Source organism: Bos taurus, chromosome 1, assembly GCF_002263795.3.
Source record: "Bos taurus isolate L1 Dominette 01449 registration number 42190680 breed Hereford chromosome 1, ARS-UCD2.0, whole genome shotgun sequence".
In the NCBI taxonomy this organism is placed as follows: domain Eukaryota; kingdom Metazoa; phylum Chordata; class Mammalia; order Artiodactyla; family Bovidae; genus Bos; species Bos taurus.
This window is the reverse complement of record NC_037328.1, coordinates 71,639,465-71,659,179: the sequence shown is the minus strand read 5'-3', so window position 1 is coordinate 71,659,179 and position 19,715 is coordinate 71,639,465. Positions and strand designations below refer to the sequence as shown.

The 19,715-nt window shown below is 34.7% G+C and overlaps 1 protein-coding gene across 16 annotated transcripts in view; it reads left to right on the top strand.

Annotated features, from left to right (window-relative positions):
* Positions 1 to 19,715, top strand: part of DLG1 (discs large MAGUK scaffold protein 1) — a 270,955-nt gene that overhangs the window by 123,123 nt on the left and 128,117 nt on the right. For 12 of the 16 annotated variants that reach the window (XM_024994948.2, XM_059888069.1, XM_024994955.2 and 9 more), the window contains one exon: positions 4,428 to 4,526. The exons of the other annotated variants lie outside the window; for them this stretch is intronic. In XM_024994948.2, coding sequence (XP_024850716.1) covers positions 4,428 to 4,526 — 99 coding nt within the window. The remainder of the gene's footprint in view (positions 1 to 4,427; positions 4,527 to 19,715) is intronic. 16 annotated transcript variants of the gene reach the window in all.

The following is a 19,715-nucleotide window of genomic DNA, read 5'->3' as shown; positions in this document are numbered from 1 at the left end:
GTGTAAGGTAGTAGGGTAAGGGTTCATTTCATTTTCCATATGTATATTCAGTTGATTCAGCAGTAGTTTTCTAGAATAATTGAAGTATAGTTGATGAACAATATTATGTTGGTTTTGAGTGTACTAAATGATTTGATATTTGCATACATCATGAAATGATCACCACAATAAGTCTGGTAACCATCTCTCCACATACAAAGTTTTATGATATTACTGACCTTACTTTTTGTGCTGTATATTACATCCCTGTGACTTACATAACTAAAGGTTTATACCTCTTAATTTCCTTCACCTGTTTTGTCCACCCCCCCCAACTCACTCCGTTTTTGGCATCTGTGCATTTGTTCTCTGTATCTATGAGTCTGTGTTTTCTATCTATGTTTTCATTTGGTTTGTTTGTTTGTTTGGTGAAATCATGTGGTATTTGTCTTCCCTGTCTGACTTACTTCACTTAAATTCTTTTAAAACTATCTTTTTCTCTTTGTCATAAAATTAGGAGTCAGAATCTCTTGGGTTTTTCAAACATTTTTAAAAAGTTATAAGTATTCTATTGAAAATTGTTAGTATTTAAATTATTTATTTTAAGTTCATAATATGGAATTCAACTTTTTTTTCCCCCTATAGGAACAATGTATATTAATAGTGTCTGGAATCCCAAGTAAGACAGACAGAGACTTTATTCCTAATTTATTTTTAATTGTGATAAAATATATGTAACAAAATTTTACTGTTTTAACCTTTCTTAGTATACTTAAGTACAGTTAATTCAGTGTCAATAAATATATTCATGGTGTTGTGCAGCCATCACCATTGTCCATCTCTGTAACTTTTCCATCTTTCAAAACAGAGAACTCATTTAAATTGGTAATATTATAAAGAAAGAAAACAGGAAACAAAATCTAATGGCTTAAAATCTCTTTCTATGGCACCCCACTCCAGTACTCTTGCCTGGAAAATCCCATGGACGAAGGAGCCTGGTAGACTGCAGTCCATGGGGTCACGAAGAGTCGGACATGACTGAACGACTTTGCTTTCACTTTTCACTTTCATGCTTTGGAGAAGGAAATGGCAACCCACTCCAGTGTTCTTGCCTGGAGAATCCCAGGGACGGGGGAGCCTGGTGGGCTGCTGTCTATGGGATGGCACAGAGTCGGACACGACTGAAGCAACTTAGCAGCAGCAACAGGATATCCAGATAACAATAGTCTAGCAGATCTTTTCCTCGTTCCTCACGTTAACTTCTATGAGCTTAAGCTCAGTTGTAAAATAAAGAGGTAAACTTTATCCCTAGCTTCTTCAACTCTAATGATCTTATAAAAATCATTGAAATTTTTAGTATCTTTTTGAACAGTTAATGTGAAATGCATTTTCAGTTTATTTTCTAGAAAATGAGATGGTAAAATATTATAATTGTTTTTCTCTTAATAGGAATACATCTTCCATCCCTCAGCATGCATTACAGCATCACTATCTATCCATTGTCGACAACTGGAAAAGTAGAATTCAAAATAGAGGCGGGGGAAAAACCATTCATAATCCTGTCCTCAGAGGTTAACTTATCAAACATGTCTTTGCATTTTTTAAATAAAATTTTTATCTTCCCTTTTTTAGTTAATGCCATGCCATAGGCAATATCCTATATGACTTACAGACTGTTCTTACAGGTGATTATTAATCGATGCATAGTATTTGCATGCTAAGTCGCTTCAGTCATGTCTGACTCTTTGCGACCCCATGGACTGTAGCCCACCAGGCTCCTCTGTCCATGCAATTCTCCAGGCAAGAATACTGGAGTGGGTTGCTGTGCCCATCTCCAGGGCATAGTATTTAACCTTATGAAATTATTATTATTTGTACAACCATTCCAACACCTTATATTTAGGATATTTTGCATTTTCCCAAATACAATGTTCAAAAGAATATATTGAATATTAAGACATTTGCTTTTTAAATATTCCCTTAGAATACAGTTCAGTCACTCAGTCATGTCCAACTCTTTGCGACCCCATGGACTGCAGCATGCCAGGCTTCCCTCAAGATAGACTAACAGAATTACTAAGTCAAAGAGTTCAACATTTTTAAAGCTATTAGATTGCTTTTTGTAAAGTTTGTATGAAGTTATATATCCAACAGCACTGTGAAGGGACCTGCTTTCCTGTATTAAAATATTTTTGAGGTTTTTAATTGTGATAAAGTATATCTAACATAAGATTTGCCATTTTAACCAATTTTAACTGCACAATTCTGTGGCATCAGTTACATTTCCAGTATTGAGCAGCTTTTACCACCATCTACTTCCAACACCTTTTCACTATCTCAAACTTACTTTGTAACTACTAAGCAGTAAACTCCTTACGTTCCTCTCTCTCTTGCCCCTGGTAACTTCTAATCTACATGAATTTACCTATTCTAAATATAAGTGGAATCACAAAATATTGACCTTTTGTATCTGGTTAATTTCACTTAACATAATGTTTTCAAGGTTTGTCCATGTTGTGACATATATCAGAATTTCATCCCTTTTTTATGGCTTAATGACTATCCATTGTGTGTGTAGGTACACACACCATGTTTTGTATCTCTGTATCTGTTGATGGGTACTCTTGAGTTGTTGCCACCTTTTGGCTATTGTGGATAATGCATCACTGAACACTAGGGTAAAGTATTCAAGCCCCAGTTTTCAGCTCTTTTAAGTATTTACCCAGGAGTAGAATCGGTGGGTCATATGGTAATCCTAGGGGTAGTTTTTTTGAAGGACTTCCAAACCAAACTGCTTTCCATAGTGGCAGCACCATTTTCCATTCCCACCAGCAGTTTTTGATGATTCCAATTTCTGCATATCCTTGCCAACATTTGTTACTTTCTGTTTTTGTTTTTACTTTTTTATTATTGCCTCCTAGTAGTATGAAGTAATATGTCATTGTTACTTTGATTTACATTTCCCTAATGAATAATAATATTGAATAGATTTTCATGTGCTTATTGTTTTTTTTTGGGGGGGGGTTGTTGCTTTTAAATGTTGTAATAGTTTCTTCTGTACAATGAAGTGAATCAGCTATATTTATACATATCCCCCCTCCCTCTTGAACCTCCCCCTCACCCACTCCCCATTCCATCTTTATGGGTCACCACGTGCACCGAGCTGAGCTCCCTGTGCTATACTGCAGGTTCCCACTTTTTGTGTTACACGTCAGTGTATGTCATTCCCAATCTCCCAGTTCATCCCACTACCACCCCACCTCACTCCATGTCCATACATCTGCCTGTTCCCTACGTCTGTGTCTCTTATTTGTGCCCTGCAGATAGGTTCATCTGTACCATTTTTCTAGATTCTACATATATGCATTAAATATGATACTTACTTTCTTTTTCTGACTTACTTCACTCTATATGACAGACTCTAGGTCCATCCACATCTCTACAAATGACCCAGTTTTGTTCTTTTCTATGGCTGAGTAATATCCTATTGTATATTTGTGCCACATCTTCTTTATCCATTCATCCGTTGATGGACATTTAGATTGCTTCCATGTCCTGGCTATTGTAGTGTTGCTATGAACTTTGGGGTGCATATGTGTATCCTCTTTGGAAAATGTCTGTTCCAGGTCCTTTGCCCATTTTTTAATTGTCTTTTTATGGTGAGTTCTTTATCTGTTCTTCATGTGAAACCATCATCAGATGTACAGTTTGCAAGATTTTCTCCCATTCTATATGTTCTTTTCCCCTTTCTTGATAATGCCATTTGCTTCACAAAAGGTTTGAATTCTGATACAGTCTAATTTTTTTTTACTTCTGCTTTTGATACCATATTTAAGAATCCATTGTTATATCCAGATTTATCCCTATGTTCTAAGAATTTTGTGGTTTTAATGCTTATATTTAGGTCATCAGTTAATTTCCAGATTTTGTATAGGATATGAGGTTAATAATTCTTGTATAGAATATGTCATTGGTACAGCAAATATTTATGATTTAATCCAGGTAACAGAGATTGGTACTTTTACAAGACACCCTGTGTTCCATTTACATCTTTTTAAAAAATAATTGAATTAATCATGAGAGTAATTGATTCTTTGAATGCAAGTAAGCAAGTGGTCAAATATATCCTGAATGCTATAAAAATATTTGTAGTCTGTGAAGCGAGTGTCTTATCTCCCAGTGGAGGAGTATTGTTAAATCATTATATTTTATTATTTTCATTTAAACATCTAAAGAGTAGTCACTTATTTTAACTAGAGTCATTAAAATTATTATTGGTGGTATAATTACTTCTAAGAGCATTTTCTCATTTAAATTGAAGTAATATATTATTTTACCTATTTTAGTTATTTCTGAAAACTATAATTTATCTTTGGACAAAACTTTCTGTTATATGTTTCCCTTTTATTTTATATTTTTCCTGATTTTTTGTCATTGATGATTTTTAGCCAACAGAAGCTGTATCTCCCTCTTCTCCCACTGTCCCTGTGATCCCTGTCCTGCCAGTCCCTGCTGAGAATACTGTCATCCTACCCATCATACCACAGGTTTTTATTAGTTTCTTTTTTCTTTATAAAACTTTTATTTGTTCTTAATGGTTTCATTTGTATTCTTTTCAGATCATTTCAACTGTTTCTTTGTTAGATTTGGTAATACACTTTGGACTTTAAATGATATTTTTAGGGAGTTAAATATCTGGGATTTAATATAAGATGGGTTCAATATTTGCCATTTTATTAGGTTATCTACAAAAAAGATACATTCTCAACTTCATCATATGGAATCTCCTTAGATTTGTTATCATGCCTTTTATACATATAAGTCTGTTCAAAACAATTTTAAAATGTATTTGCTTTGGGAAATTTTATTTTCTACAGATAGTAAAAATAATTATCCCTCCTAATTTTGTACTATATGTGTCCTTTTATATATAGCATTTTGTTCTCCAGTATATGTTGATCTTCTTTGGAAATACTCAATCTTTCTGTCATTTGATAGGATAACATACTTCACATTTATTATTGAAAAATAATAGCTGATGTATATAAAGTATTTGGGAGCTCTTTATGGTATCTTTGCAACTTTTCTGTAAATGTAAAAATACTCTGAAATCATGAGTTTATCTTTTTAAGTTAACGTGTAACAGCCAAAAAATACAATGAGATAATAGCCAAATGTCAGAGAATCTGAATATTTGTAGCTTTCAGAGCTTTAATAGTTCCAAGGGATGGCTTGTTAAGAGAATAAATAACTACACTACCAACAGAGTTATCCAAAGGTAAAATCACAGTGGTATTAGTAAGTAGGATAATTGAGATCTTTCACACCAAAGGTCATTATCTCATTTTAATGTGTAAACAAATGGATCTTTAGGTAATTTTACTATTATTGACCTGTAGCATAAAATCTAGTAAAAATGGTGTTTTTTGCTGTGTCAAAATAAGTCCTATTAGGGGGAAAAATGGGTTATCACCTTTCATTGTTCTCATCTCAGTGCCCTTCTCCTCTCTTAAAAAGTGAAAATCAGAACATTATACAGAATAAGATTCTAGGGGGAAATACAGGTATTACAATAAAACTTATGAAAATCACAAAAAGTCAAATTATGAAACTGCCAAGAATTGAATAGATAAATCCAGATGGATATTTTCTGTACAGTGCAAAGAGAAATTGAATTTATAAATTATAAAATATAATTCTACATAGACAAAGGGTTATTGTAATAATGTAACATTCTTCAAAGTAACTAGGATTTAGTAGCACAGTATGTTTTGAAGTAGGAGACTTGAAAGTTTATTCTAGTCATGTCACCTCAGTTTGTCTTTTGATGTCATAATAGTTTTCTAAAACCCTTTGAAATTTTGAAGTAATTTCTGCTCTTATATTCAGTTAGGAATCAGTCCTCTCCTGTTCAGAAGTTCTCTTATTTATTCCAAGTGTCCCTAGCTCAGTATCACACTACACTTGAAAATTGTTTAGAGATTGCATAACCTTGTAATTATAAATAAAGAACTCAGATTGATCTGGTTTAGAATTCTAGTTCTACCACATCCTGCCCTCTCCAGTATTCTTGCCTGGACAATTTCATGGACAGAGGAGCCTGACAGGCTATAGTCCATGGGGTCAAAGAGTCAGACATGACTGAGCAACTAATACTTTTTCACTTTCCTACCACTTACTAGCTGTATAATTGAGCAGTTTACTTAACCTTGATCTCGTTACTCACCTGTTAACACTGATGATGATAGTAGTACTTACTTGAGATGTTTTACAGTGATTGAAAGAATAATATGCATATGCAGCTGGCACTTGATCTTGGCTATTTGTATCATTAGTGTTACTTCATATTTGCTTGAGACAGTAAACCAAGGAACAAGTTTAAAAACAAACAGGAGAGGCTTATTAATAGGGCAGCCTGGTGGGCTGCCATCTGTGGGGTCGCACAGAATCAGACATAACTGAAGCGACTTAGCAGTAGCAGCAGCAACCTCATTTTAGGTTTTAAATATACTTACAAAAGTTTATGTTGAATAGTTTAATAATTCGTTTTGTTTTACATGAGAAGGCTGTGGGTGTGCCTCATTTTGCAGAATAAGTGTATGTATACCTGAGTAATTGAGTATAACATATACATTATAAAATTAATAAAAGTGATTAAAATATTTGTCCCCAAATGAATTTTTAAATCCATATCTTATATATAACTTGATTTTAACATTTTAAATAAATACAATTTTTCTTCTAAAGATCTACTACTTTATACTTTGGATGCATCAGGAGATAATAGAAATAGAAACAGAAGATTTAAGATTTAGAGTCTAGTCCTGCTTTGTGACTCAAATTGTTTAACCTCTCTGAGTTTTATACTCCCTTCATCTATTAAAAATGGGGGCTAACACCTCTCTATTTGAAAGTGAGTTTGAGGACAGATAGCTAGAAAGATGATAAATTTTTAAAATATTGTCTTATATTATTTTTAGAACTTTAAACTTTCAGAGTACTTTTATATTGATCATGTCATTTAAATTTTATGAAAATATGAAAATTATGCTTACTATTTAGAGTGGTACAGAGATACATTGAATGGCTTTTATTTATTTATTCAAGGATAATTGCTTTATAGGATTTTGTTGTTTTCTGTCAAGCTTCAACATAAATCAGCCATTGGTATACATACATCCCCTCCCTCTTGAATGTCCCTTCCATCTCCTCCCCATTCCACCTCTTTAGATTGATAGAGAGCCCCTATTTGAGATTCCTGAGACATACAGCAAATTCCCATTGGCTGTTTATTTTACATACAGTAATGTAAGTTTCCATGTTACTCTCTCCATACATCTTACACTCTCCTCCCCTCTGCCCTTGTCCATAAGTCTGTTTTCTATGTCTGTTTCTCCATTGCTGCCCTGCAAATAAATTCTTTAATACCATCTTTCTAGATTCTATATATATGTGTTAGTAGGCAGAGGAACCAGAGATCAAATTGCCAACATCCGCTGGATCATGGGAAAAGCAAGAGAGTTCCAGAAAGACACCTATTTCTGCTTTATTGACTATGCCAAAGCCTTTGACTGTGTGGATCACAATAAACTCTGGAAAATTCTGAAAGAGATGAGAATACCAGACCACCTGACCTGCCTCTTGAGAAACCTATATGCAGGTCAGGAAGCAACAGTTAGAACTGGACATGGAACAGACTGGTTCCAAATAGGAAAAGGAGTATGTCAAGGCTGTATATTGTCACCCTGCTTATTTAACTTCTATGCAGAGTACCTCATGAGAAATGCTGGGCTGGAAGAAGCACAAGCTGGAATCAAGATTGCCAGGAGAAATATCAATAACCTCATATATGCAGATGACATCACTCTTATGGCAGAAAGTGAAGAGGAACTCAAAAGCCTCTTGATGAAAGTGAAAGAGGAGAATGAAAAAGTTGGCTTAAAGCTCAACATTCAGAAAACAAAGATCATGGTATCCAGTCCCATCACTTCATGGGAAATAGATGGGGAAACAGTGGAAACAGTGTCAGACTTTATTTTTGGGGGCTCCAAAATCACTGCAGATGGTGACTGCAGCCATGAAATTAGAAGACGGTTAATCCTTGGAAGAAAAGTTATGACCAACCTAGATAGCATATTGAAAAGCAGACACATTACTTTGCCAACAAAGGTTCGTCTAGTCAAGGCTATGGTTTTTCCAGTGGTCACATATGGATGTGAGAGTTGGACTGTGAAGAAAGCTGAGTGCAGAAGAACTGATGCTTTTCAATTGTGGTGTTGGAGAAGACTCTTGAGAGTCCCTTGGACTGCAAGGAGATCCAACCAGTCCGTTCTAAAGGAGATCAGTCCTAGGTATTCATTGGAAGGACTGATGCTAAAGCTGAAACTCCAGTACTTTGGCCACCTCATGCGAAGAGTTGACTCATTGGAAAAGACTCTGATGCTGGGAGGGATTGGGGGCAGGAGGAGAAGGGGCCGACAGAGGATGAGATGGATGGATGGACATGAGTTTGGGTAAACTCCGGGAGTTGGTGATGGACAGGGAGGCCTGGCGTGCTGCAATTCATGGGGTCACAAAGAGTCGGACAGGACTGAGTGACTGAACTGAACTGAATACAATATTTATCTTTATCTTTCTGACTTACTTCATTCTGTATAATAGGCTCTAGTTTCATCCACCTCATTAGAACTGACTCAAATTGTTCCTTTTTATGGCTGAGTAATATTCCATTGTGTATATGTACCAGAATTTCTTTATCCATTCATCTGTTGATGGACATCTAGGTTGCTTCCGTGTTCTAGCTATTGTAAATAGTGCTGCAGTGAACATTGGGGTACATGTGTCTTTTTCAGTTTTGGTGTCCTTCGATTGGGTCCTGGCTCAGACGGTAAAGCGTCTGCCTGCAATGCGGGAGACCCGGGTTCTATTCCTGGGTCTGAACGATCCCCTGGAGAAAGAAATGGCAATCCACTCCAGCACTCTTGCCTGGAAAATCCCATGGACAGAGGAGCCTGATAGGCTATAGTCCATGCGGTCGCGAAGAGTCGGACACGACTGAGCGACTTCACTTCTTCTTAGGGTATATGCCCAGCAGTGGCATTGCTCGGTCATATCATTCCTAGTTTTTTAAGGAATCTCCATACTGTCTTCCACAGTGACTGTATCAATTTACATTCCCACCAACAGTGAAAGAGGGTTCCCTTTTCTCCACACCCTCTCCAGCATGTATTGTTTGTAGACTTTTTGATGATTGCCATTCTGACCGGTATAAGTTGATGTCTCATTGTAATTTTGATTTGCATTTCTCTAATAATGAGTGATACTGAGCATGTTTTCATGTGTTTGTTAGCCATCTGTATGTCTTCTTTGGAGAAATGTCTATTTAGGTCTTTTTCCTACTTTTTGATTGGGTTGTTTGTTTTTCTGGTATTGAGTTGTATGAGCTGCCTGTATATTTTGGAAATTAATCTTTTGTCAGTTGTTTCATTTGCTATTATTTTCTCTCATTGCGAGGGTTGCCTTTTCACCTAGCTTATAGTTTCCTTTGCTCTGCAAAAGCTTTTGAGTTTAATCAAGTCCCAATTATTTACTTTCATTTTTATTCCCGTTAGTCTAGAAGGTGGGTCATAGAGGATCTTGCTTTGATTTATGTCATTGAGTGTTCTGCCTATGTCTTCCTGTAAGAGTTTTATAGTTCCTGGTCTTACATTTAAGTCTTTAATCCATTTTGAGTTTATCTTTGTGTGTGGTGTTAGGAAGTGTTCTAATTTCATTCTTTTACATGTAGCTGTCCAGTTTTCCCAGCACCACTTATTGAAGAGGCTTTCTTTGCCCCATTGTATATTCTTGCCTCCTTTGTTAGAAATAAGGTATCCATAGGTGCATGGGTTTATTTCTGGGCTTTCTATCTTGTTCCATTGGTCTATATTTCTGTTTCTGTGCCCATACCATACTGTCTTGATGACTGTAGCTTTGTAATATAATCTGAAGTCAGGAAAGTTGATTCCTCCAGCTCCATTCTTCTTTCTCAAAACTGCTTTGGTTATTTGGGGTCTTTTGTGTTTCCATATGATTAGTGAAATTTTTTGTTGTAGTTTGTGAAAAATGCTGTGGTAATTTGGTAAGGATCACATTAAATCTGTAGATTGCATTTGGTAGTGTAGTCATTTTCACAATATTGATTGTTCCTACCCCGAAATGTGCAATCTCTCTCCATCTGTTTATGTCATATTTGATTTCTTTCATCAGTGTTGTATAATTTTCTGTATACAGTTCTTTTGTCTTCTTAGGTAAGTTTATTCCTAGATATTTAATTCTTTTTGTTGCACTGGTGAATGGGATTGACTCCTTAACTTCTTTTTATTTTTCATTGTTAATATATAGTAATGCAAGTGTTTTCTGTGTATTGATTTTGTATGGCTTTTGAAGTTGCAGAAAGAACCTGGACTTTATAGTGAACTTTACCAATTCCTGGCCTCGCCTTTTCCTGGTTGTGTGATGGTGGGAACATTATTCAGTTTCTCATAGCCTCGGTTTCTCCAACCACATAGAAACTGAGCAAATAGCAATTGTGTAACAGATGCTAGTTCTTCCTACTGATGATATAATCTCTAAGATACTAGCCTATTAAATATACACCCAGAGTAAATACTTTTCTTTACAACTAGATTCTTTAGACCTTTTTTTAAAAACCAGTTCTGAGGAGCTATCATGTAATGAAAGTATTATTGAAATGCTTTATAGCTAATTTTATGTTTGTATGAAAAGTCTATGTTCATACTCAGACGCTTTGGAGACATTGTTTTTTGTTAATTATTTGTTACTGTTCCAGTCATGTAAATATAAAAATAAATATAACATTGTTCTTTTCCTCTGAGAGCCTACTATCTGTTCATGCAAGAGAGAGCAGATAACTCCCACATGACATGAGAGGAATTAAGGTTAGAGGTGTATACAGTATAGAGTATCCTGTTGCTTTTGGACAGTGCAGGTTTCACAGAACATATGAGTGTTGACCCTTAAATGATTTGATCATTAGTATAATCTAAAGCATGGCTTGTTACATTTTCACTTTAGTAGTGATCTTAAATACAATAATATATTTGGATTACCTTGATGGACCTTTTTTAACCACACACTATCACTTGACTGCAGTGCCGCTATTCTGTTTGTGTCTTGGATTTTTTGGTTTGTTTGTTTTTGTGTTATTTTCAAATTATTTCACACTTAAAAAGAGTTGCAAGAATTGTACAAAAATTTCATATACCTATGTCTCCCCCAATTGTTAAAATTTTTGCCTACCACATCTTCTTCATCATTTCTCTTCTTATATAATTGAGTATGATTTTTTTTTGTATACCAATTAAAAGGAAGTTTTACTCATGTCTCCTTACCCTAAATATCATATGGGTAAATATGATAAATATGATACTAAATGTCTTCCTGAGAAAGAAAAATATTGCTATAATATAGTGATCTAAAGCAGAAAGTTAGCTAGCCTGCCAGGCTCCTTTGTCCATGGAATTCTCCAGACCAGAATATTGGAGTGGGTAGCAGTTCCCTTCACCAGGGGATCTTCCCAACCCAGGGATTGAACCCAGATCTCCTGCGTTGCATGTGTGTTCTTTACCATCTGAGCCACAAGAGAAGCAACATAATACTACAGACCATAATTCTCTTTTGCCAGTAGCCTAGTAATGTTCTTTATATGAAAAACAAAAACAGCTCCTTTGTCCCATCCAAGACCACAGTTAGTGTTCATGAATCTACTTTAATCTAAAGTAGTGCCACAGTCTTTCATGTGTGTGGCCTTTTATAAGAGAACAGGCTAGTTGTTTTGTAGAATACCTGCAATTTGTGTTTGTTTGATGCATTTTATTAATTAGATTGAGGTCATTTTTTCTCCTTTTTTAATTGTTAATAGACACATAATGTATATTACACCACCTTAACTATTTTAAAGTTTACAGTTCAGTGGTATTAAGTACATTCATATTGGTGTCTATATATCACCATCATCCATCTGCAGAACATTTTATTCATTTCGCAGAATTGAAACTCTGTACCCATTAAACACTGAATTCCCCATTCCCCCCTCTCCCCCTCACCTCCCAGGTGAGGCCTTGGCAACTAGTATTCTACATTCTTTCTCTATGATTTTGACTCAAGTACCTTAGATAAGTGAATCATAACAGTATATGTCTGTCTGTGGCTAGCTGATTGCACTTAGCATACTGACCTTAAGGTTAATCCATGCTGTATACATATGTAGCACCAGAATATACCTTTTTTTTAAAGCTAAATAATATCTCATTTTATGTGTGTATCAGACTTTGCTTATCCATTTGTCAGTTAACAACTCAAGTTGCTTCCACATTTTAGCTATTGTGAATAATGCTGCTATGAACATGGGTGCATAGATATGTCTTCAAGATCCTGCCTTCAGTTCTTTAGAGTATATACCTGAAAGTATAGTAACTAGATTATTTTGTAACTAAATTTTTAGGGGAACCATCATAACTATTTTCCACAGTGGTGTAGCACTTTATATTCCCACCAGTGAAGTACAGTGGTTCCAATTTTCCCACATCTACAGCAACACTCCTTATATTTATTCTGTTTTCATATTGTCAGTCACACTGATGGGTATAAGGTGGCATCTCATTGTAGTTCTGATTTTCAGCTCCCCAGTGATTAGTGATGTTGAACATCTTTTCATGTGTTTATTGGCCCTTTGTATATCTTCTTTGGAGAAATATCTTTTACCCATTTTGAATTGTGTTGTTGGTTTCTTTTGAGTTTTAGAAATTCTCTGTATATTCTGGATATTAGTTCCTTATTAGATACATGATTTGCAAATATTGACTCCCATTCTGTGGGTTGTCTTTTTACTCTGTGGATAATGTCGTTTGATGCACACAATTTTTAATTTTTAGCAAGTCCAAATTGTCTATATTTTCTTTTGTTGCCTGTGCCTTTGGTGTTATATCCAGTGAATCACTGCCAAATGCACTGTCGTGAAGCTTTTATCTTGTGTTTTCTTCTTAGGGTTTTATAGTTTTAGGTCTTTTATTTAAGTCATGGTTCCATTTAAAATTAATTTTTGTATATGGTGTTAGGCTTCATTATTTTGCATTTGGATATCCAGTGTTTCAGCACTGTGTATTGAAAAGACTGTCTTGTTCGCATTGAACGGTCTTTATACCCTTAATAATTGAAAATAATTCGACTATATATATGTGGGATTATTTCTGCACTGTATATTCAATTCCAGTGGCATATGGCTGCCTTTAAGTTTAAGTCATCTAGCTTTGTCAGTTTTAGGACTATTTTGTCTATTCAGGTCCCTTGAGATTCCAAATGAATTTTTGGATGGGTTTTCCTTTTTCTGCAAAAAGACATCATTGTTATTTTGATAGGAATTGTATTAAATCTATAAATTGCTTTGGGTAGTATTGACATCTTAACAGTATTAAGATGTCATGAACAGGGGATGTGTTTCCATTTATTCCTATTGTCTTTAATTTCTTTCAGCAATGTTATAGTTTTCATTGCACAGATATTTCACTCGTTGGCTAAGTTCATTCCTAACTGTTTATTCTTTTTGATACTGTTGTAAATTGAATTGTATTTGTTTTCTTTCCAGCTTGTTTGTATATAGGAATGCAACTGATTTTTGTGTGTAGACCATTTACTGCCACTTTGCTAAGTTTATTAGTTCTAACAGACTTTTGTGTGGTTCCTTCAGAGTTTTCTACATATATGATCATATTATCTGCAAACAGATAATTTTCTTTTTTTCATTTGGGAAATTTACTTCATGCTTTACAGGGAAACAGGAGGGTCAGAGTACCCCTTGTTTTGGCCATTTTTAAAAATTTTGGAAATATGATAACACATTTACAAGAGACTTGGAAAATACAGAACATGGTTATATGTAGTTCCACTACATATTACAATTATTTTTTTGTAGTTAAATTAAGATTTTTAGTTGGAGTTTCAATATCAAAGTCTCAAAAATTAATAGAATGAATATACAGAGAAGTAGAAGGATGCAGTAGTCTTGAAAAGCACTGTTCACCAGTTCAACATAATTAAGATTTATACAGTTTTCATACAACAGTAGGATACATATTCTGTTCAAATTCCCATAGATTATAAACGAGGAGACACTGGAACATATCCAGAGACATAAGACCAGGTGCAAAAAATGGGTGGTCTAAAGATATTGAAATCATACAGAGTTTGTTCTCTTATCCTTGTAGAATTACGTTAGAGATCAGTATCAAAAGATACTTGAAAATAACCCCCATATTTTCAAATACAACGTAACATTTACAAAGAGAGATCTTTGACTTAGCATTGAAAACTTCAATAAAGTTAGAAGACTGAAAAAACACAGGGTGATTAAAGAGAAGAAAGCACTAAATGAGAAAATAATATCAGAGTGGGAAATTAATATCAAAGATACTTTAAAATCTCATGTATTTAGAAATTAAAAGTCTACTTTTAAATGATGGGTATGTCTAAGAAACCATAGCAGGGAAATAGAAAATATTTATTAATGGAATAAAAATTGAAAAGAGAATTTACCAGAATTTGTTGCTTGCAGCTGAAGCTGCTGAATAATTTTTCTTCTTATTTGTTTAATTGACTGATTTTCAATACTTTGTTGGATAGAAGTTGTGAAAGTGGGCCAGCTTGACTTGTTTTTGATATTAGAGGGAAAGTTTTCAGTCTTTCACCATGGAAGTACGTTTGCTGTAGGTTTTTCATGTATGACCTTTATTATGTGGTGGTTTCCTTATATTCTAAGTTAAAATATTTAATACTGTCACATACTTCCTGCATAGATTGAGATGATCATGCTGGGTTTCCCCCCCCGCCCTTCTTCTTTATTCTATTGATGTGGTATGTTACATTGATCAGTTTTCCTGTGTTGAATCATCCTTGCAATCCAGTAATAAATCCTACTTGCTCATGGTATATAAACCTCTTAGTATAATGCTGAATTCAATTTTTGTTGAGATTTTTGGATTAGTATACATAAGGGATATTGGTGTGCAGTTTTCTTATAGTGATAATGCTGGCCTTGAAGTATAAGTTGGGGAGTATACCTTCCTCTTCAATTTTGGGGCAGAATTTGAAAAAATTGATGGTAGTTCTTCACATGTTTGGTGGATTTCACCAGAAAAACAGTCAGATTTTAAGGGCTTTTCTTTGTCAGGAGATTTTTGATTACTGATTCAATTCCTTATTATAAAGTATTAAAATTTTCTCTTCATGATTTGGCATTGGTAGGAGTTTTTCCATTTTGTCTAAGTTATCCAGTTTGTTGGCTTACACTTGCTCATAATAACTCCTATAATCCTTTTTGTTTCTGTTGAATTAACAATAGTGTTCCCACTTTCATTTCTGATTTTAATAATTTATTATTCTCTCCTTTTCCCTTAGTCCATCTAACTAAAAGTTTGTCAATTTGTTGATCTTTTAAAAAAAACTATTGCCCTCATTTTCTCTAGTATTTATTTGATTCATTGGTTAATAGTATGTTGTTTAATTTCCACAACTTGGTGAATTTTCCAGTTTGCTTCTATTACTGCTTACTATCTTCATCCATTTTTGACATAAAACATACTTTGTATGACAACTTCCTTACTAAATCTATTGAGACGTAATTGTGGCCTAACATATGGTATATTCTGGAAATAATCCAAATGCACTTGAAAAGAACGTATCCTGTTGTTGGGCAGAGTGTTTCAAATGTGTCTGTTAGGTCAGATTGGTTTATTGTGTCATGTAAGTCATTTTTTTTTGTACTTATCTTTTGTCTGGCTATTTTACACGTTATTTTGAACAGGGCATTGAAATCTTTAACTATTATTTGTAAAACTGTTTACTCTCTTTAATTCTGTCGCTTTTTATTTCATAGATTTTGATGGTATATCATTAGGTACATGAATGTTAATTGTTTTATTTTCTTACTGTATTAAACCTTCTATTAATATGTAATGTCCTTTGTCCCTTATAACTTTTTTTAATTTAACTTTTATTTTATCTAATATTAATATGGTCACGCCTATCTTTTAGTTGCTAGTTGCATGGAATATCTTTTTCTATCACTTTCAACCTGTTTGCATCTTTGGATCTCAATGAAGTCTCTTGCAGAAAACATAGTTGGGTCATGTGGTTTTATCCATTCTGCTTTTTTTTTGATTGGAGGGTTTAAGCAATTTGCATTTAAAGTAATTATTGATAAGGAGAACCTTCTGTCATTTTGTTATTTATTTTCTATATTTATTACAGGTTTATTTCCTGCATTACTGTCTGATTTTTTGTTTGGTTGATTTTTTTATATATGTAGTGAAATGTTTAGATTCCTTTCATTTTTCTTTTTATGTATATTTGTAGCTAATTTCTCTGTGGTTACCATGGAGATTACATTTAACATCCTGAAGTTAAAACACTAAAATTTAAATTTATGTAGTTTAACTTTAATGATATATGAAAACTCTGCTCCTTTTAAACAGTTACATCCCCACCCCTTTCAGTTGTTTATGTCACAAAATTACAACTTTATACATTATATGTACAAAAACCTAAACTAACAATTTTTAAATGCATTCATGTTTTAAATTATGTAGAAAATGTGAAATTACAAAGCAAAGTTATTATAATATTAACTTCTGGGCTAGTAACTGATTTTAGTTATTTACTGATGTTGACATCACTTCTGTATGAATAATTCACTTTTAGACTAACTTTTAAAATATAAAATTCCAGGCAAGAATACTGGGGTGGGTTGCCATGCCCTTCTCCAGGGATCTTCCTGACCCAGGATCAGGCATGGCAACCCACTCCAGTATTCTTGTCTGGAAAACCCCATGGGTAGAGGATCTTGGTGGGCCATTGTCCACGGGGTGACAAAGAGTCAGACATGACTGAGTGACTAACATGTCCACTTCTTTAAAATATAGTTAAAAAAATATTAGTCTCTTAAATCATATAGATAACAAAAAGTGATGTTACAAAACACTATTAAGATAACAAAGCGTTTCCTTGTATTTATCCTTATTACCAAGGTCTTTATTTCTTCAGACACCTAGAGTTACTGTCTTGTGTCCTTTCATTTCTACATGTAGGATTCGCTTTAGCATTTTTTTCAGGGCCAGTCTATAAGTAATGATCTCCTTCAGCTTTGTTTATTTGAGAATGTCATAATTTCTCCCTCATATTTGAGAGATTATTTTGCCAGTTACTGGGTTCTTGATTGACAGTGTTTTTCTTTGAGCACTTTGAATATACCAGCCCACTGTTTCCTGACCTCAAAGGAGCTCTTGTATATTGAGTCACTTTGTTGTACTGCTTTCACCATTTTCTCTTTGTCTTTCAGCAGTTTGATTTTAATGTGTCTGAGTGTGAATCTCTCCAAGTTCATCCTATCTTGAGTTTTTTCAGCTTCTTTGATTGTTTATATTCATGTCTTTCATCAAATTTGGGAATGTTTTACCCATTATTTCTTCAGATATTCTCTCTTCCCCTTTGGTCTCTCTCTTCTTGGACTCCTGCAGTGTTTGTTGGTCTGCTTAATAATGATGGCCAACAAGTCTCTTTAGACTCTGGTTACTTTTCTTCAGTCTTTCTGTTCTCAGACTTAAGAATTTACATCATCCTGTCTTCAGGTTTCCTAATTCTTCTGCCTGCTCACATCTACTTTAGTGAATTTTTCATTTCAATTACTTTACTTTTCAGCTTCAGAATTTCCTTTTGGTTTCTCTTTAGGTTTTCTGCCTTTTATTGCTTTCTCCCTTTTGTTCATACATTCTTTCCTTGACTTTGTGCACCATGTCCTTTAGTTCTTTGGATATCATTACAGTGGTTGCCTTAAATCATTTGTCTAATAGATATGCCACCAGCTTTTTTTCAGAGACAGTTTCTTTTTTCTTCACTCTCCCTCCTTTGAATGGAACATGTGTTCCTATTTCTTTGCATGCCTTTTGAATTTTTTTGTTGGAAATTGGACATTTGAATCTTATGATTTTTCTGGAAATCAGATTCTCCCCTTTTCTAAAGTTTGCTGTTTTTTTTGTTTGGGGGTTTTTGATTGCTGTAGGCTCTTTGTGCTAAAAATTAGCTTATGAGTTAACCTTAAAATCTTCTCTAATTTTTTTTCTATGCCTGCACCTTCCCCAGGTATGCACAATGACTTTGTGATTTCCCTCATATATGTGGTTGTTTTTGAATATTCTAATCGTCAGTGTCTGATTCTCAAAAGGGGAAAATTATGGGAGGAGACAATTGCCCTTTAAATCTAGGAGTCACTTCAGCCAGAGGGGGAGGAATTTATATTACTTGGGGGAGGCTCAGCAATAATGGCCACTGTCCATGAGGTAGCTAAGAGTTGGACACGACTGAGCAACTTCACTTTGACTTTTCACTTTGATGCATTGGAGAAGGAAATGGCAACCCACTCCAGTGTTCTTGACTGGAGAATCCCAGAGACAGGGGAGCCTGGTGGGCTGCCGTCTATGGGGTTGCACAGAGTCGGACACGACTGAAGCGACTTAGCAGTAGCAACAGCAGCAGCAGCAGCCTCTTTGAAACCTCTGTGATCAGAGGCAGCAATCAGAACACAGATTCCCTATATTTGAAGAACAGGGTCCTTTTTGGCTGCCCCCTTCCTCCCTACTCTGCCCTGGCTTGTGCAGGCTTTGTGCCAGCTGCTGCAGGAACAAATTATGAAGAATGGGAATTGCGTAGCTGCAACACTGCTGAGAATTGAAATTGACTAAATTAACCACAGTTTGACATCTAATAACTTCTGGAAGTTGCAAGCCCTCAATAGACTACAGAATTCCAAAATACTTACGTCACACTGGCAATTGCATTTTGCCAGTACAATCGTCATCTAGGTGGAGAAGCAAATTTGTGGGACTTTTTATTCTGTCATCATTCCAGAATTCGTCCTATTTGTTTTTACAGTCACTTTAACTTATATATATATAGTGGTCACTAACGTGATAGCGTTGAACTTTCAATGCTGTGTGTGCCAAATTAGAATCCGAGATGTACTACTCTCTGGGGTTTGAGTTCTTTATTGGAGAAATACTTGTTTATAATTTAGTAGGAGAGAAAGAGAGCAACATTAAACCAATAATATAATGAAACTTCGACAAATGCTAAGGAGGAGAAATACAGTATACAGCATAAAAGCATTTTCTAAACTAATTTTGGCCTGTTTTTGAATAACTGAATCTTAGAATTATTTTAACACAAAATTTTTAAGATGTAATATTGTTCTCTGAAATTGGATTAGGATGCTGCAGTATGTTAACAGCAGCAGACTTATGAGGCCCTTTATTAATGAAATAACATTCTAAAAGTTGGATGATCAAAACTGTGTTTCTTAAGTCTTATTATTAATTCGTGGGTCATATTCTTTAGGGGTTGGTTAGTTTCTGTTTCTGGTATGTCCTGCCCCTTTCCTATCACCCTCCCCCCATTTCTAAGTGAATCTTAGGATTTTATTATTGTCTAAGTTGAGACATATACAGTGGTATATACTATTAGTAAGTATAATGGATTAGCAATAGGTTTCTGGGGTTTACAACAGTTTTTTGTTGTTTTTAATATCTCACACTCTATTAAAGTAATGCTCAAAATTCTCCAAGCCAGGCTTCAGCAATATGTGAACCATGAACTTCCAGATGTTCAAGCTGGTTTTAGAAAAGGCAGAG